Source organism: Coturnix japonica, chromosome 3 (assembly GCF_001577835.2).
Source record: "Coturnix japonica isolate 7356 chromosome 3, Coturnix japonica 2.1, whole genome shotgun sequence".
NCBI lineage: Eukaryota > Metazoa > Chordata > Aves > Galliformes > Phasianidae > Coturnix > Coturnix japonica.
Genome location: NC_029518.1, coordinates 51,853,928 through 51,874,098, shown reverse-complemented (window position 1 = coordinate 51,874,098; position 20,171 = coordinate 51,853,928). Strand labels below are relative to the sequence as shown.

At 41.7% G+C, this 20,171-nt stretch overlaps 1 protein-coding gene across 1 annotated transcript in view; it reads left to right on the top strand.

The window, feature by feature from the left end:
- Window positions 1–4,981: 4,981 nt before the first annotated feature.
- Window positions 4,982–20,171, top strand: part of ENPP1 (ectonucleotide pyrophosphatase/phosphodiesterase 1) — a 47,861-nt gene continuing 32,671 nt past the window's right edge. The window contains exons 1-5 of the mRNA XM_015858551.2: window positions 4,982–5,274; window positions 16,409–16,481; window positions 17,856–17,972; window positions 19,006–19,131; window positions 19,295–19,355. Of these exons, the coding sequence (XP_015714037.2) occupies window positions 5,086–5,274; window positions 16,409–16,481; window positions 17,856–17,972; window positions 19,006–19,131; window positions 19,295–19,355 (566 nt within the window). The 5' untranslated portion in view covers window positions 4,982–5,085. The remainder of the gene's footprint in view (window positions 5,275–16,408; window positions 16,482–17,855; window positions 17,973–19,005; window positions 19,132–19,294; window positions 19,356–20,171) is intronic.

Below are 20,171 nucleotides of genomic sequence, written 5' to 3'. Positions count from 1 at the left end.
CATGATGACAATAAATAATAAATTGAGTTTTTCTTCAAGAACAAAGCAGTAGAACTTCATACTGTAGAATGGAGTATATGCTACATGTTTGCATGTGTTCAGAAAGTGTACAGACATCATGAAAAAGCATTTTTAAATAGTATTTAGCAGGAGAATTTTCCTCTGGCTCAAAATTCTCCTCAGCTGCAGATCTCTGACTGCTGTTTAAGCTGACTTAGTACAGTTGTTGTACTCTTAGCATGAAGTAATGCTGGATTTCAAAGTGATTTAGGAAGACAAATCTGCCTGGGGATGCAGGGTGTGCATTCCTAAATTCCTTAGGCACTTCTTCAAATCTCTGCCTCTACTTGTGCATCTGTTTTGAAAGCTGATTTATTTACTTATTTTTCCATTTCCTATTTGTATTGAGTCTTGCTGTCCACTTTGAGCTATCAAAAATCAGTGAGATCATCAAATCATACAATGGCCTGTGTTGAATAGGATCTCAAAAATCATCTAGTTTCAACCTCTGTGCTGTAGATAGTCACCAATCACCAGTGCAGGCCACCCAAAACCACATCCAGCCTGGCCTGGAATGCCTCCAGGGATGGGACTTCCACAACCCCCTTGGGCAACTTGTTCCAATGCACCCTCTGTGTGAAAAATTTCTTCCTAATGTCTAACCTAAATCTCCTCTGTCTTAGTCTAAAACCATTCCCCCTTGTCCTCACTATCCGCCCATGTAAACAGCCAATACCCCCTGCTTGTACGTTCCCTTCAAGTACCACATTAAGTTCCCCTGATGCTTTCTCTTCTGCAAGGGGATTTCTCAATGTGTTTTTGAGTCATGCAGCTGAGCCTTAAGAATGCATTTAACATATTCAAAGGAGAAAATGTCATGAGGTTTCACAGTGACCTATCTATATGTGACCTCCTGAATCAATGATTTGCTAGATATCTTAGAAGATACTGGTTTTTAAGGCAGAAACTGAAAGAGAAGTTTGTAGCTTGTCTAAATCATGAGCAGAATAACATGAAAGGGAACAGAAGTTCTGCTTGTAATTATGTATATCTTCTTATTATTTACACAACGTTTAAGTTGTGAAAAAATTTTCAGTTTTCTTTAAATTCCCAGCTAGTTGCAGTGGCTGTTATTGTACATACAATACTGCTAAGAGTCATTGCCAAGCAATCAAAGCTCTATGCTCCTCTCAGATTCATAAACACTGCTTTCACTAGAAGCCCTGAATTAACCCAGCATGTCTTCAGGAAACTGCTAGACTAATTACTCCAGTACAGTATTGTTATTAATTTTCCTTCCAGTTTGTGAACTTCTTGCAATTTTTTCCCATGTATGCACAAAAGTGTTCTTCCTGGTGACTTGTTTGCATATGCAGACCTCCTAGACATGGTTGGTAGCCAGTAAAACCATTTCTGCTGGAGACATTAGTCTGATAATAACAGTGTAACTGACTTGCTATTAATTTTTGCCTGGGTAGTGTTAAAGTATTCAAACATCTTCTGGATATTTTCACGCAGTAAATGGTGCTTCCCATAAAAGACTGCCAACACACTGTCACTGTCAGGATTTCACAGCATAAAGGTTTTTAGCTGCTATTTTTTTCTAAGATCAACAACATTTTTATGTTGCTTAGATACATGATTGCTGCAAAGCATGTACAATGGCTACAATAAAGGCTTTCCATGGTTTGCTTGAGTTGTAGCCAGCAATAACAGCTATTGCATTAACAGTTACTGAATTTGCATTAATCTACCCCAAACTATAAGCAGGCAGGATTGGACAATTCTTCAGTGTTACAGGTCACTATACTATACTAACTCCCAAGAATGATAACTCAGAAATTATGAAAGTTACCGATTTGCTTGTTGCTTCTCAGAACAGTTTACAGCACAGCTCCCATACAAGAATGTCAGAGAAGTCCTTATAGTGGGAGCTGAGAAACACATAAGGGGCAGAGTCCAGCATTACACTGAGCAGTAACGATCTTTAACAAGCACGTCCTTTGTCTGGAGTTTCTGGTCTTTTTTACAGCTACAGAAATGTTTCTGAGGATTAGATAAAGCAACAAGAGGCTCACAGTTGCAACCACCCACTGGGAGGAGCTTTGTGCTATAATTTAAGTGTCAAGGCTCAGCCAGCACAGAACTGATTATCACAGGCAGCCTTACAACGGGGTACTGCTTAGCACACAGGCTACACCCGTGGCCTACAGAGTGCAGGAAGGGTCCCTGTGCCCTGGCTGGAGTCCAGGGGTAGTCTGCTTATGTAATGAGGTACCCCACACACACCTTGCCACCCAACTCCAGGTCCTTTGTACTTTGTATACACAAAGCTACAAAACTACCTGAAGGGAGGTCAGCTTCTTCTCCAGCATAACTAATGTAGGACTTGAGGCAATGGTATCAAGTTGAACCAGGAGAGGTTCAAGTTGGGTATTAGGAAAAGTGTTTTCTCTAAAAGAATGGTGAGGTACTGGAACGGGTTGTCCAGAGATGTGGTTGAATAATCCTCCCTGGAACTGCTCAAGGAATGTTTAGATGCTGTATTAACAGACGTGGTTTAGTGTGAAAATATTGGTGGTAGGTGGACAGTTGGACTAGATGATCTTGGAGATCTTTTGCAACCATGGTGATTCTATGATTCTATGGCTGTTTTTAACGAGGTTTTCCCCTTTCATTTGGTGAGGAAGTTAATTGCTCAGTGCATGTACTGGCTGATGGAAATCTTGTGTCCCTCTGAAGATTTCTGTGTCTCTGCTGAAAAAGCCACAGCCAAGTCTTTTGGAATTTGGATTTGCAGTTTTAGTAACAATTGAAATTAATTAATTGCACAGTTACGCATTTTGTCAAATATTTATTAAAACTGTATTGACCAGTATTTCACAATCTCCTCCAGAAGCAGTGGAGTAACTGTAGATTCCTGAAGGCTTAGCATTTGAAATGTTCCATCTGTTCTCCTAGTATGCATCAGAAAAGACTTCTCACGTGATTTCATAGATGTCAAAACTTGTGTTTGGTTTTCCTTTCCATTCTTGCATAGTGTACCTTAGACACCCTGCCAGTCAGCTGAGATGAGCATTCTTCTCACTGGTGGGTTAATCATTTTCTACACAGGTTAATTATTTTCCATGCTTAGCCTGAAGTACCTTAACTGTTTTTATTGACATAGAAATGATAAAACTGGGGGTGTTTCTCAAACATTTGTACATAGAAAAACAGCTGTCAGTGGATAGATACTCAATGAATGTCTTGAGAGTTAGCTGCAGCTGCAGTAAAACCCTTCTTTAGATGGAAAAAAAGACACAGTTTTGTGATCTAATTATATATCATTTCCATTGAATCACCAGTGCACAACATGTGTTGCTGGAACTTTTGAGTTGATGACTTAGACAGTGCAAGGAAGATTTCTGTGTGACTTACTCTTAAAGGCACAAAATCACAAGAAAATTTACTATAGACTTCTCAATTCCTTGTATTTCAAAGCCATCATCATATTAGAATGAAAGATGATCTAATTTCAATATGTGTGACTACACATGAAGTATAAGTAATAATGGAAAACGAGTTCTTTCATAGGTTCACTGAGGTGAGAAAGGACTTTAGTGTCCATCTGCTCAAACCCTTGCCTGTGCAAGAACCCTCAGAGTATTGTGCCCATCATCATGTCCAGGCAGCTTAGGAAGATCTCTATCGAGGAGATACCACAGCTTCCTGTGCGACGTGGTGTAGGGAACCTGCTTTGGCAGGGGGTTGGACGCAATGATCTCTAGAGGTCCCTTCCAACCCCTATAATTCTGTGATTCTGTGATTCTCAGGATAACCTGTGTCAGTGCTCAATCACCAACACAGCAAAGCAGTGCTGCCTGATTTTCAGTGGGAACTTCTCTGTTTCATTTTGTTTCCCAGTGTCCACTGAAAACAACTGAAAAGAATCATAACAGTGGTCTGTCTCTTTTGCACCCATTCTTCAGGTATTTATAAATGTTAGTTAAATCATCCCTGAATCAGCCTGCAGGCTGGACATTCCCAACTCTTTCAGCCTCTCCTCAAAGGAGAGGTGCTACAGTCTCTTCCTTATCTTCATGGCCCTTCTCAGAACTCTTTCCACAGTATGTCTACATCTCTTGTGTGTGGGATCTCAACACTGGACCTAATGGTGTGATTTCACAGGTGCTGGGTAGAGGAGAAGGTCCACCTTCCTCCATCTGCTGGCAACTGCCTTGACATAGCCCAGGATACCACTGGCCTTCATTGCAAGGGAACATTGCTGGCTCATGTTCAGCTCCGTGTCTACCACATGCACATCCAGGTCCTCCTATGCCAAGCTGTTAATTTTCAGCAATTTATCAATAAGCAGATTTTCCAACTATTGGTGTTACTGAAGACTTCCACCTTGCTTAGAGAAATGACCAACAAAGCATTCCCTGGACCTTTTAGGCAACTGGTAGGCTCATAGTCCATGTGGAACTGATCATAAACAGCCAGACATAATCCTGGAGCAAGCTGTCAAGTAGGATCATTTGAAAAAGCTAACAGCACACCTCTCCCTTATCAAACAGTAGGGCTGAGCTAGTGAGAATAGGCAGGGAGAGGTCAAACCATGGATGAGCTGAACGCCTTCTAAACACAAGATGCAGAAGAGTGTGTGTGGAAGGGTACCTACATGGTGCATACAGAGGTGCTGCTGCGTCCTGCTGAGCCCCTGACACATCTAACCCCAAGCTGCCTCTAGTGAGGAGTAACGTTCTCCACTCTGCCATGTAAACACCTCCCTGCCAGCTTCTGTTTTGGGCTCGCGGTGACGGCACCTCACACCCGCACCCACCAAGCGGCAGGTTCACTGGTACAGGTGCGGATGCGCCGCGCCCGCAGAGAGGCGGTCAGGCCCCGCAAGACGAGGGCGGGCAACGGGGCCGTGCCTGCGGCCTGCGCCCCCGCCTCGGCCCCGGCCCAGCTCGGCCCCGCCAGCGTGGGAGTGGGGGCTGCCGGCGGCAGCGCTCCGGGAGGGGCGGGGCTGTCCAAGCCGGGCCGGTCGGGCTATTAATAACGGCGTCCGGGAACGCGGAGGGCAGAGCGGCGGGCAGCATGCAGGGCAACGGGGAGAAGGCGGCGGGCAACGGCCGCCAGGAGGGCCTCGGAGGGAAAGGGGCGGCCGACGGCGAGCTGCAGGCTGCGGCCGTGCCTATGCTGCCGGCCCTGGAGGTGGCCGAGGAGCCGGAGAAAGCTCCGGGCGGCAAAAGCAAGGATCCCAACACCTACAAAGTGCTCTCTCTGGTAAGGGCCCGGCGGGTAGCTCTGCGGTGCTACGCGGGCGTGCGGACGGCCCCAGGCAATCCCCCATGGAGGTCGGGAGAGGTTCGTCTTCCCAGGGCCCTCCTGGGAAGCCCTCGGCTGGGCTCTGCCTGCAGCACCAGCAGCGCTGCGGGGCTGTCTCGTCCTTCTGCGGCGGGCGGCAGTGCGGCGCTTGCGGTGGTGTGCTTAGTAATTGCGGGCAGCAGCCTACCTGGAGGATCCGGGGCAGCCCTCGGCTTGTGGCTTCTTTTACGTCTCTTGAATTGTCTTGAATCTTCTCTAGTATTAATGATTTTCCAGTGTTCTTTGTGCTGTTTTAACTAGTTGATGTGAAAGCAAACAGATTAAAATGGGGAAATATGATTGGAAATTTGTAGAAGATTTAGTGAAGACAGAAGAAGGATTAAAAAGTAGCTTTGTGCTGTATTTGAAATACTGTGCTTTGAAAGATTGCCTCCGAGTGTGCCTTGGGGCTGCTTTTCGGAGCTGCTTTCAGGCCTGGGTTGGAGGACCTGTGTCCAAAGCCATTCTTAGCAGGTAGGTCAGCTTCCACTTTTAGCCACGCAACTGTATTATAATTATCCTTCCTGTAGAGATGTGAAAATAAGACTGTCCAGACTGCCCGGAGTGATCGTTACGAAGCTGAAGTCATTATCAAGGTTAAACTATGGCCTTCTTGGAAGGAAGCTTCTCTGGAACTACGGCAGCTTTTATTGTGTGGTGTATCCATAAGTGGTACACTTTCAGAGTCGCCTTTCCAGGTTTACCTATCACTTGGTTACTGTTTCAAATGAAGTGGCTGCCACATTCTAGAAGCTGCACCCTGGGCATATTTGCTAACATAAGAGGTTGTATGTTACATTAGCAGGCTTGCTAGAACACTAAGAAAAAGACCCAATTTCCATAAGTTCTGTGATCATGTGTAGAGGATTTTTTTTCTCCCTGGCAACTATGCTGCTGAAAAGCACTCTTAAGAGTAATGGGCTGCAGCTTATTTCATAACTTTGTTCTCTTCTGGGAAGGACAGGATGTCCCAAAATAAGGCATTGCAGCAGATGGTGAAAACAGCCTGTCTTTTTTTTTCAGCTGTGAAAACGGGTTGTGATAGTGAAAATCATGTGCTATTCAAATAGAAATTATCACTTCATGACTGGAGTTAAGCATAAGCTTAAACTTTTGCATGCACTCATGTACTTCTGAATCACATCCTTATTTTTCAGACCACAGTTGTTCTCCAAGAACTGGCAAAGCATTCATCCTCTGCTGACTAAAGTTTTCAGATTAAATATATGCCATCTATACAGAAACAAGTGGAAAGCTGTAAGCAACCATGCAGCACTGTTTCTAGTTACTGCAGACAGCAATAATTTAGAGTATTTAGGCAGAGTTTGAAAAACTTTACAGATACTAGATGATATTGGTCTGAGTAAAACAAGGGTATACTTGGCCTAAACATCATGTTAGGATGTGAGAATGGTAGAAAATAAGTTGGAAATATAAATTCTTTCTCAATCACCAGCCAGTGCATTTAGCAGTGTGTCAATGGTGTCATTCCAGTGTTAGGGGCAAAAAGGGAATTGACTTACCTGCTCAGTGTTCCTGGTTGTGCAGTGGGAAACAATAAAAGTGATATTGCCCAAAGTAAACATAGGGAAGCTTCTTATGCCTGCCTTTATCCTAGTTGCATACTCCATTTCTACCTTTATTTGGGTAGATGGGAAAATGTGATTACAGGTAAGTTTCTGTGTGTGGTGGTGTTTGATTTTTGTTTGTTTTTCATTTTTGTTTGTTGTCTGCTTTTTTGAAGAAAAGAAAATAATTTCTGGAAAGCATAGTCTTGCTTACGTTCCCCTATTTCTGTGCATGTGTTTGCCACTCATAGATGTCTGTACAACTTGAATGCAACTTCTGCATTGCCAGATTCTGCTGATGAGGTGATTTTATCCCATCAGAGAGAAGCTGTGAAGTCACCATATGCAGAAGGCTGACACGTAGAACTGACTTGTGGGTGGTTTCAGGAGCTCCTCCATGTTTCATGGCAGTACTCAACTATTGTGAACTGAGCGATCACTGGGTGAGGGAGGATGTGGGTAGATGAGGAAGTGGTATAGAATCACCTCTGCTTTTAGCAGCTCTTGTTGTGGCAGGTATAATTTTAGCTCAGCTGTAGATGCTCATATTACGTGTCACTCTTCTGGTGCTACGCACGGGTGGGATTTCCTGGATGGTGGGACAGACCTGCAGGGATTTATTAACCCTTCTTTCTTCCTGAAGAGCAACTAAGTGCAAACATCCAGCACTGAGCCATCATAGGAGATGGTGATCTTTTTGTTTACGTAATCTCTTAGCACATCTTTCCATTTATTGTCTTTTGTGTTTTTTTTTTTTTTACCTTTGCTCCTCAAAGCCAAATGTGCTGTTAATGTTCTCTCCAGGCTCATCTACTGCCTTTGTATGATTGACCAGCTTGCTGCCTCAACAGCAACATACTTCTTCCTTAGGTTTGAGGTTTTCAATTCAGGTTGGCCAGCAAATCTCACTGGGTTTTGTCTGGTTCACTCATTTCACTAAAATTTTCCATGTGTTTAAAAACTGAAGGGTTGGTGGGGGGAGGGAGATGTTACAAAATAAATGATTTTTCACGTTGACAGTTTCAGACTTTTTCTTTGTCAGAACTGGAAAAGTCATTTACAAATGACATTTGCATTAGAAGATCTCTTAGTCATAACAGATCAAGGTCAAGGACAGAAGTTCCTCACAAGTGTGGAGAAGCCAAGGGAGCTGGACTGTTTCAGCCTAGATAGGCTTGGACGAGGCTCAGATTCTGCCCATGATAGCAGCCTTCCCCTGCCTGTAAGGGTGTTTTCAAGAAGATAAACCTTGTACCTGTATGGATATGCAACAATTTCATTTGAAGTAGTAGATGTTCTTATATTTTATATTGAGTATAAGGGAAAGAGGGGGTGGGAGGGGGGGGAGGGTGGGGAGGGGGTTGGTGTATACACAAAAAGCAGTGTACTGTAGGATGACAACTAAGTATTTGAACATGTTGCCCAAGAAAGTTGAGCAGTCTCTCTTGAAGGCTTTTGAAACTCAACTGCATGCAGCCTTCAGCAACATGGCCTCAGTTCAGTTTTGATCCCGCTTTGGTGATTGGACTAAAAACCAATTTGAGGTCCCTTTGTTTCAGCCTTATGGTTATATAAATCTGGTTCTAGTTGTCTGTTGATTTTCTACATGAAGTTTAATGTGTAAGATCTGAATCATAAACCCCATTGTAATTGGGATGCTTAGCTTGATGTAAGTCTTTTTCTTGTCAACAGCTGCCACTGTGGTAATCAGGAGAGACTCTTAACTCTGGTAGAGCTGCTCAGGAAACTAGCTAGCAGGGTTCTCTGGGAGCCTGCTTTTGAAGGCATTAGTGTCCATCAGTACCGGTCACTTTAAGTGACCTCTTAAGAGCACTGGGAACAGGCAATTTCAAAACATTGGCAAAACAAGGGCCGTCTCCCTTTAATGCTTTTATCAATGATACAGGACTTGAAGGTATACTAAGTTAAGTTTGTGGAAGCAGTAAATTGAGAGGTGCTGTTGAATCTCTCAAAGTTAGAGAGATCTTGAGAAACTGGAGGGCAGCGCAACTGCATGAGTTTTAACATGAGCAAGTGCTGGATTCTGCATACGGGACAGGATAGCTCTGGATAAATGTACAGACTAGGGAATGAGAGGCTGGAGAGCAGTATCACAGAAAGTGATCTGAGGTTTCTGGTTGATGACAAGTTGAGTTTGAGTCAGCAGTGTGCTCTGGCAGCCAAAGGGCCAGCCATTCACTGGGGTGGATCAGGCTCAGCACCCCTACCATGCAAGGGGAAGAATTGTCCTGCTCTGCTCTGTACAGTGTGGCCTCACTTCAAGCACTTGGTGAAGGTTTGGGTGCTACGATATAAGAAGGATGAATTAATTATTATTACAGAGCATCCAAAGGAGGGCTATGAAGGTGATGGAGAACCTAGAGGGTAAGATGTATGAGGAACAGCTGAGGTCCCTTGGTTTGTGCAGCCCAGAGCAGAGGAGGGTGAGGAGAAGCCTCATGGCAGCCTACTTCAGCTTCAGGGGCAGGTGCTGATCCCTGCTTTCTCATGACAGCAACAGGACACAAGTGAATGGAATGGACTTTGGTCAGGGGAAGGTCAGGTTGGAGACTGGGACAAGATTCTTCACCAGAGGGTCCTTTGGTACTGGCACACAGGCTCCCCAGGGCAGAGGTCACAGCCCCCAAGCTGCCAGAGTTCAAGGGATATTTGGACAGTGCTCTCAGATGTGCCATTTGAATGTTGGATTGTGCTGCGTGGAGCTGGCTTTGATGATCCTTGTGGGTCCCTTCTGAGTCAGGAATATATCTACACTGCTTCAGAGCTCTCTCATGACTTGAGTGGTCACTTCATAGGATAGGCTGTAGTCAGGTGTGATTTGTATCTATTCTAAGTGTATTTGAGCTCATTTTGAGTTTGGCAGGTTAGGCACAGCTACCAGACAAAAGAAGGTGCCATTTAGGACAGGATGCAAAACGATCTCCTCCCTTATGTAGCTGAGCTGAAGGATTAAAACCATGGTAGAGGTTTTCAGTTGAACTCCTGAGTGCAGTATGTGAGTGCTTCTGGTTTCCCTGGCTACAGTTGCAGGGCAGAGCTTGGAATCAAATCAAATGTATCCAGCTGTGGGACTTGCGTGTTTCTGTTAATGTTGCTGGCTGACTGCATGGTTGAAAATATCCACGCTGTGCCTAGGAATTTAAGTTTAGACTATCTGACGATAGATTAGACTGGTGTGCCTGGATCAGCCATTTAGTCTGGTCAGACTGCACAAAGGAGTGGGGCTGTTATTAGTGTCATGTGTGCTCAGAGGTTCTGCTTGAACATTCAGACCTCCGTCTACGGCTGTCTTATTTCCTTTCATTAATTTTGCACGGATTGCCTACCTGCCACGGACAAGCCGACTTTAGTTTCATGTGAGGTCAAAGATAGGAAATTATGCAAGGCTTCCACCAAGCCTCTACTCTTAAAAACTTTTCCTTGGCATTCATTCACTAATATCAGTAGAAATGTACAATGACTGAATTGTTCTGATCTGACTTACAATTGAATTGTTGATCTCAGCAGAAAGGAGGAGTGGAACAAGGTAAAGCTTTGAAAGTTTGAAAAGTTTCTTGCTCCAGAGTCAGTGTTAGGAAATAATCACTATGTACACACAATAGGAACTGAATAAATACTTATTTTAAAGGATGCTCTAACAGGATCTGTCAATGTCTCACATCATCGTCATCAAACACGTCATTTTCAGAGAAGTTATTTTATAATGTCTTGGAATTTTGAAAATAACAGTGGAAAGAAATTGAAACAAAGTAAAAATACACTTCTTGTACTGAAAAACAACAACAACAAACACCCTAAATAAACTTTCCTTTCCTGCACAGATGTTGCACAGGTCAATGCAATAAAAGTGTTTATATGACAGTGGTGGATATTGCTGTAAACCCAGTGTGATGGAGAGCACATTCCTTTGAGCGGAATAAAGAAGGGCTTTTGGCTATTGTTTAGCTATTCAGCGTTGAGTAAAGTAGCTGGGGACAAGAGAGAATTAATGAGAAAAAATGCCATATTTACAGTATTGAAAAAATTCAGATGCACCTTTTCCCAGCTCAGCTCTCTAAAGGCATGGAGGCCAGTTGACCTAAGTAAAAATCTTGGTCTTCCGTTGTGCTCTTTCTCTCTGATAGGATCAAATGAAACAGTACTGAAGTGCTCTTCTGGCTGAAATACAAAGTTTCCACGTTGTAAAGTGAGGATCTTTTGATAGTTTGCCTTTTGTATTTTGAGGAGCTATTTTCAAAGAATACAGAGGCAAATAATAGCCTCTCAATCAGCCCTTCGCTTTGGAAAATAGCCAAGGGAGCCAGGACTAAAGCTGTGTCTGTAATTGGTTACCATTGAGCTTAGTGGAGTGTCATAATGAGTCACTCTGATGCTCTTTTTGTCTTATTCTTGTACCTCTTTGTGGATCACTTTTTTTTTTTTTTTTTTTTTTTTTAATTTACACTCCCTAAGCTCCATTTTACAGAATTTCTTCACTGACTCTGTAAGGTTACTGAGTCTTCTTGTTCAGCCTGTTCAGCCTCAAGTTGCTGAATGGTGGCAGTAGCAACATCTGAAGAGGAAAAAATGGAAGTGGCTTACTCAGTCTATTCAATAGTATTATCAGCACTCAATAAAAGCAACCCCACCTGTACACTCTTGTTACTAATTTTAGGAAACTACTATAAATAATAGCAACTTTAGATTTATTCTTGAAAAGAGATTTTTGGAAGAGGAAGAGTGTGGCCAGCAGAAGACCATATTTTCTTCTCTACTTTTGCTTTTATTAGTTTGTTGGCAGCTGCTGACTCTATTTTATCTTTTTGTTTCTTTCTTGTTAAAACTAGACGCTTAAATAGTTCTGTAAGGTATTTGGAGAGTTGTAGTATAATAATGGCTTTTGCTAATAATTCCCCCAGTGTGTGAAGTTACAGCTCTTTGGTAAGATCCTTGAAGACTTTTTGTAGTACCTTGACATGGCTCATAGAATCACCAAGGTTGGAAAAGACCTAAAAGATCATCCAGTCCAACTGTTCACTTATTACCAATAGCTCCCACTAAACCATGTCCAAGCTACCTCTAAAACATTCTTGCCCCTTGAATGACCTTAGGCTGTGGCTGCAATAGCGTACAATAAGTCTGAGAGCATTTTGTAGAAACAACATGAGTTGTTGCAGCCTTCTTTGAGAAGAAAAACAGTGATCTCTGTCTTTTGCCTCTGTTGACTTCAGGCTAATACAGTCACCTTCAGTGTTTCAGGACAACCAAGATCTGAGAGTCTCAGCAATTCCCTTTCCCATTGCGGACTCCAGACAAGGAATGTGGGTCAACAAAATCGAGTCTTTGGCAATCATAACAAAATTTAATTTGGAAAACTGGGGGTGAATGAAGGAAATACGATGTGTGTAACACATTTGTTTCGGTACTGCTTTTTTTTTTTTTTTTTTTTTTTTGCTGATTTACTTAGCCTAGTAGCTATGTTGGTGTGAACGAAGTATCCATTTCACTTCAGCTCAGTAACATTTATTAAATATCCTCCTGTTTGTGAATAGAGCTGAGTTGGTGAGGGTTATCCCTACTTAAAAATAGGTTTTATGAACATGAGTAAATGTTCTGCTGCCTTTGGCATGTGTAGAGAAGTTTTTTCTGTTTTTTCTGTTGTTTTTTTTTTTTGATTATGTACAGTATGTTTTCTGTACTTTTAACATGCCCTTTATAAAGGCAGAAGATGACTTATGCTCTGACTTGAAATTGAGTGTTTATTACTATCTTCATTGCAGATGAAATTCTTTCTCTTAGGTCTTTCAGTGTTAAAGTCTGTGTCTTTAGTAATTATTTTAAGCACATAAAAATGGTGAAAACATAGCCCTTGACAGATCCCAGTGGTTTTGGAAAATTCCACATGTTTTTGTAATACTGGCATTACAAACCCAGTCTAGACATTCTCACTTCATGGGCAGACGTGACACAGCAACTGCAAGAGTCAATCATGGATGTTAGAATGAAAATCCACTGTTGTGCATGGCTTCTTTGTTAATTGCACGGTGGTTAGTTAACTAGTATGCCTTAAACCTTGGAGTGATGTAGAACACTAGGGATGAAAAGAAAGATAGAAAGCAGCTGAGTACATGGTACACAAAGAATGAGGAGAGTCAGCACAGGAAGAAACTTAATCCAGAATGATTATGGATCATGCCTTAAAGGAAATGACAGTGTTTTTTGCCATAGGAAATACAGAATGGATGAATAGAGGGGAGAGTAGAGGAGATGGACAAACAGTAAAAGGTGAAGAGAAATGAACTATGGCAGAAGAATATTTTGTTTTTCCTTTACAAAGGAATGGTGAAAGGTTTCCCTGTGCATCACTGTGTATCACTGGGACCTGCCCTGTAGTTTGCTGATCAGTCACTTTGACATTTGGTATCTACAGACTGCACTTGAGCCTTTCCACCAGCTCACTGAAACCGCTACTGCATTTCTCTTTGACTTCATCCCTACAGAGATGAGTGGTGAAAATAAGCCTGCTCTCTAACCATGTTATCATCTTGCCATCTTCCCAGCTCAAAATAAAAGGCTTTTGGAATGTTTTCTGGATTGCATTTTTCCAGACGCTCAACCACCTATTCCCAACCACTATAATGTTTACAAAGCAAAGCTTTTATTGCTTCCTCCCACGTAAAGGAAGCAGTGATAGACGGAGATTCATCCCTGGATGGCAATGTTTTGGATTCCAAAACAAACTTTCTCAGAAAATATTTTTAAAACAAAACAGGACATTTTCTTCTTTGCAGTTGTTACTGAGTTGGTTGAGAAACCTTACGTTTTGTTCTAGCAATCTCTTAAATTAAAAATCACAAACAGTTTATGTGCTGCTTTTGTTAGTAATGAGGTCTGGTTCTCTTAATTTTATTCACCTTCCTATTGTGTGTTGGATTCCCATATTCTTTCTGCAAGTTTGAAACAAGGCTCTTGTTCGTAAAACTTAAACTATATATGCAGCTGCTTGTCTGTACATAACAACAATAAACAAAATCTTTACACAGCAGATTGCAGCATCCCAAACCTGATCTAGCTGTATGCAAAATAGTTCAGGTAATATTCATAAACTGCCTGCGGGAGTGAAGTCCCAAATAGCAAGAAGTGAAGTAAATTAGTGCACCTTGGGGCTGTGTTAGTGAGATAACCTTTTGTACCTAGGCAGTCTTCTTAGAAGTCAGTCATTTCTGGTCATTTGCAGAGCTGATGATCTCAGAGCATTTTCACTGACAGACAACATGTTAACAGTTGCTGTAATAACTGTTGCTGGGCTTAGGCAAGACTGCTACTGCTGATTGGCCAGGTTTAGTTGTTCCACATTGTCCCATTAGAATGCTTGTGGCGTTTGTGTGGGTAACATCCAAATGTCTAAAGACTAAGGACCCAAGGTAAAAGTCTTATTCAAAGTAATTATGTAGTTTACAGTACTTGGTTAGAGTTGACTGTCCCAGGACAGTCTAAGCTGCTGTCCTTGAGAAGTTTCTTTATTAAGCTTTGAAGGAGAAAAAAAAAAGTCTTAAATATACTTTACTGCAGTATTCTAAAGCTATTTCGGATAGTAGGGCTAGCATTAGGAAAAGAAATACTTGAATATCCATTGTTACAATACAGTACAGTTCCCAGCTTTTCTTTAGTTACAGGTGGACATATTATGCCAGGTAAGGAACTGGAGATTGTTTCTGTTGTTTATAGAAGAAATCTAAGAGCAGAGTTGATCTGTACTAGACAGACTGCTGGTAGTGTGTTGTGTTTTATGATGTTTGGGGGTTTCCATATTATTGCTCGCTGGAAACACAACATATACAACATATACTACTTCATCAGAAACATTATCGTTTTCCTACCCAAAAGATACTAGTATGTCCCAGTGAACATAATCCTTTTCATGCTTCTGCTTGTTGAAATTAATTATGTTCATGGAAGTGAAACAGAAATTTTGGAACACAGTGCAAAAATAGGGCTTTGTAACACTCGTTGCCAAAATCTCAGGAATAGGAATAGGATTACACTCAGAATAGAGGTTTTTTTATTTGATGCCTGCTTGTGGTTACACATCAACAGGCATTCTACTCGTTAAGCTTAGTAGTGTGGCATAAAGCAATAAATCCATCATCACCCTGAAATAAAGCAGACTCAAGTTCATTTTTTATAACTGAGTTCAAGAATTCAAGTTTTTGTTTTCCAATAATAATGTATAAATAAAAAGAACAGTAATAAGTTCTGCTCTCCCCGTTGATTTTAATAAGCCTTGAAGTCTAGCATCTGACATGACACCTACCTCCCTGTGTGTGTACTTATCTAGGTGATATTTCAGATGGAAGATTTCCAAGGTCCTGGTACTGTACTCAAATAACTGATTCAGCAGCTGTTGCTGATGGGGAAGGAGGTAAAAAGAGAAATGCTTAATGTAAGCAGTACATAACTTTTATTGGAGAGTGTTTGAAAATATTTAACTATTGTTTCCACGTCCTCTTTCTCAGAGAATTATGACCAGAAGGCTGACATGTACATTCTCTACTGTCTTCCTCAATACTTCTGAATGGGAAAGCATTATTTTTCTGAAAGTGCTTTCTCTTTCAGGACTTTTAGCTAACTTCAATATTACAGCTTATGCTTGAATAAAATGGCAGTCATGAGTGCATTTCTGGCTTTCCCAGACTGCCTTTAATTACTGTGGATGTAGTGATAATATATGCACTGTTCCTAAAGAGTTTATGGACTGTATCCAGTGAGGATAGTGAGGTTAGAAGGAATCTATCCCTTTATTTAAGTAGGCATTAGATCTTGCTTGAAGTGCTGGCTGTGAGCAATATGGTGCCTGTTTAATAGCCTTAAAGCATTGAGAATCCAAAGTAAACATGGCGACACTTTCTGGTCAGTGTAAGACACTGTGGTTGGTCTAATGTGACATCCCACAGCTGCTTACCATTGTATAGACCAACACTGAACTACATACTAGGAAGTGGGAAAAGGTTTTCCTGCCTAGGAAAATTATAGGTATTGCTAAAGGCCAAAGCTTCTGTTTGTAGTCTGTGGTCAATGGCATAACTTCATTTTCTTAGAACAGTCCAGGAGGAAGGAAGAAGTGGAACAAAGAAAGTTTTGTAGAAAATGAATACATGTCTAAACATAAGCATCTTTTTTTTTTTTTTTTTTTTTTTTTTCATTCACAAGAGGGAAATAAATCACAGTATTTACTTGACCTAACTTAATAAGAAAGTTTAGAGAACCCAGCCTAGAGAATTTTCTTTCATGCACGGGTAATTAGTTGCAATCGGTGTAACTGCTTCTGTGAATGAAAACTGCTTGTGTAAGTGGTGAAATCTGCCTCCTAATGTGCATGTTGATCAAGCTCAGTACAATTGTGTAGTGTTATTAGAGAAAATGAAGGCTTTCTAAACCATTCTGTGGTCACTCACAATTGCTCTCTTTTCCTTTCTGTCCCACAGATACTCTGTGTCTGCGTGTTAACGACAATCCTAGGATGTATATTTGGCCTGAAGCCGAGCTGTTCAAAAGATGGTAACTAATATACCTTTTATTAGTAATATTTCTAGCAATTTATTTTTTTCTTCTGTGAGTTAATTTTACTTTTACCAGAATGCCACCCTTTCTTGATACATGAAGAACATTGGATGCATTGGTTGAAATAGTTTCATTTAGAGTGGTATGAAAATACCGGGAAATTAACCTCAGGTGTACTTAGTACCTGTGTACTTACTTGAAAGGTAAACTCATTCTGGTGTTCAGTGTCTAGGCTGGCATTTTCCACGTATTCCAGCTGTGCCTGGGGTGATGTCATGTGGCTTTTTCTCAGTTCACTGTTTAAAAAGAAAAAGACACAAGAAAGAAAAAAAACCCAAAACCAAGAATTTCTATTTCACGTTATCCTGGAACATTTATTTTTCATCTTTTCCAGTCAACTACGAAAATAAAAAGGTTGTTGTTTTTTTTTGTGTTTTAGTTAGAATTATCGTCTGAAAATGTTCTTTGTGGAATTTTTTTACTGTTTTCTGCCCTGAAAATAATTTTTTTGATGGTGACATTTCTTCAGGTAGAAGGTTAAACATTTTAAGACATCATAGTATCATCATCATAATCTCATGCAGGTTGGAAGGGACCTTAGAGATCATCGAGTCCAACCCCCGGGATTCGAGCCTCCTGTGTAGCAGAGCGGCACTTCTACCACTTGCACCACAGGGGGGATTCGAACCTGGGCCCTGGTGTTGCAAAGCGGCACTTCTACCACTGCACCACCGGGGCACACAAATCAATCCATATCTCCGAGTGGTATCTTGACTGTGATACGGTGGAATATAGAGCTGGGCTTCTTCAGTTTCTGTTCTGGAGTGTCTCTGTTTTGTATGAAACTAGCCATTCAGTCTATGGGAGAGATGCAATCCTGCCTCATGTGATCTAGATTTCAACTGATGTTTATTTGCTTACATAAAATAGATGATTGTCAGCGCCAAAAATGAAGATTGGTGTTATCTACATTGTTAAGGCTCTCTAGCTGAAAACAAGGGTTCATATTTCCTCTTATGGAGATATTTCATGCACTGAATGACTGTACAAATATCTCCTGGAGTTGCTGAGAGGCAGTGGCGGTCACAACTAGAATTGTAGTCCTTGGTTTCAGTGATGTCTGCCAGAAATGAAATATCATATTCCTGTTAAAACAAGACCTTTTCTTTCCCCCCCTTCACCATGACATTTTCATTCAGTAAGAGAAAATAAACGTATTTAGTTGGTTTAAGACCTTTCTTTTTCTTCAGCTGCTGCATTTTTGTTTGTTTTTTGCAGCCCCCCTGTCAGTAGCAGAATGACCAGCTGTGTCACTCTGTAGGCTGATTGTTTTCTTTGCATATTGATTAATAACACTATTCTGTATTACAGTGAAAACCTGCAAAGGTCGTTGCTTTGAAAGGACCTTTGGAAGCTGTCGTTGTGACAGAGATTGTGTTAAGCTTGGAAACTGCTGCTTAGATTACCAGGAAACATGCATACAGCCAGGTAAGGATGGCAAAAATTACTGAGGCAATGGAGGCAAGTTCTCATATGGGACAGCACATGTGAGCTCTGCTGTGGTCAGGTGGTCATTACTCCAACTTGAAATGGTTTTCAGGGGGCAAGAGAAGGAAGACTGAGCAGTGTGGTCTCTCTGCTGCAGTGGTTCCACCTTCTCCTCCCCCCTCTGTTGGCAGTGATGATTACTAGGTGCTCCTGGGGAAGGAGCCTCAGGGCTACGTGTAGATGTTTTACATTCCAGTAAAGCTTATATGCTGTTAATAGGAGAGACAAATTGAAAGACTGTGTTGCTGCACTTGTCCTTGAAAAGTGCAGGAGGAACTGTGTCTGCAGATCTCAGCCAGCCTTTTGTTTTCTGTGCTTGGTAGTGAAAGAACAGTGGCATGCATTGTCCCTCGTATCAAGTACACAGCTAGCACATTCTGGGGCTGGGAAGAGGAGTGAATTCTGTATACTGGGTTTTTGTGTCAGTCATGGCCTACATGAGAAAGGGGGAGGACAGAGCTGCCCTGTGAATGCTCTTTTCCTACCCAATACCCTGCTGTTCAAGCACTCTGCTTGATTATTCCCTTGCTTGAGTGTGAAGCAAGGCTATCATAATGGCCTCTGGGAAAACATGGGACAACAAAATAGACTGCAGAGGTGAAAAATGGTCTCAAAGTAGGAAGTGATCATGATTTACCAAAAGCTAGGAGCGTGATAGGTAAATGTGTGACAAGTACCATGGAAAATTATTATGGAGCAAAATGTTATTGGGGGTAGTAACACAAAAGACAGAACTTGTGTTTTTAGCTTAATATTTGATTTATGATATTCTTATAACTTGTTTCTCATCTTACCCAACTTTACAAGTCTTTGTAGAACTCATTAATATAGTGTCAACCTGAAATTTAAAATTCCAGTGCTGACTTATTAGAACCAAATGATTCAACTGAACTCAGTAGAACTTAGCATTTGGTATTTTGGCACTTGCTTGGTGTTAACTGTCATATTGTCCCCCTCCCTCATCTGTTTGTAGCTCATATATGGACATGTAATAAGTTCAGGTGTGGAGAGAAGAGGCGACCAGAATATCATTGCTCCTGCTCAGATGATTGTGTGGAAAATAATGATTGCTGTGTCAATTATCAAGCTGCGTGCAAAGGTAAATGCCCTCAGCAAACTCCTGTAGTGTCTCTTGTGTACCTGTGCTTGTTTGAATGGTGTAAGGATACAGTATAGTTTTAAAAACATAAAGTGAAAAAATTGCATTGATCAATAAAGGAATTTACTGTCTTGAAAAATAAATTGCACTCATTTGTTTTAAGGAGAGGCAAGCTGGGTTGAAGAAGAGTGTGAGGACATTACTGAACCTCAGTGTCCAAAAGGGTGAGGATAATGTATATTTGCATAGCTCTGCTCTTTGCTTTTGAGATTATTTTTCTCCATGTGCCTTCCTGGGACCTGCTTGCCTTTCTTAGTCATAGTAGGAGTGGCTGCCAGTCAGCTGGGGACACCCATTCAGCCAATACTGAGTAGTGCGTACTAACAGGCCGGGTTGCTCAATCCCAGCAGCACTCATATAGCCCAGCACTTGCTTGACTTGCAGGATATGTCTGTTCCCACACCCTGTCATGTCTCACAGCTGTATGTTCTGGGGAGCCCTTCTTTGTGCCAGCTGTACTACTATCCTAAACATGCTCCAGCATACCTAGTCTCAGAGACCCAGCTGGCAGTCTCAGACTCTGAAGACTTACTCTCTTCCTCATCTCTCTCTGCCCGCTCCAGCTGCATAGCTGCAGGACATGGTCAGATCACTGTCCCAGTGTCATCAGCACTAGGACAGAATTTTTAGCAAGCTATCTGAGCTACTTTCTTCTGAATGCATAGAAAGGTTCCATGTGAGCTCCCATGGGATCATTGATCACTGGGTCTGTTCCACATTGGGTCTGTTCCTGAAATCACCAGAACTTGGGGTCAAATAGCACAGCACAGTTCCCAGACAAAGACTCAGCTGGCACTTTGTGTAATGCTCTTGTTGTGGGATCTTCAGGTTAACAGTAAAGCTGAAGTCGATTGCATCCCATTGTTGGGTGCATCAGGCATTAATAGAAGTGACTTAGCCATTCCTGACTGAAAAGCATTCCATTGGAAAATAAAGTGAAATTTGCCGTGGGAATGAGTTGAGTTCAGCTACATTCTTGT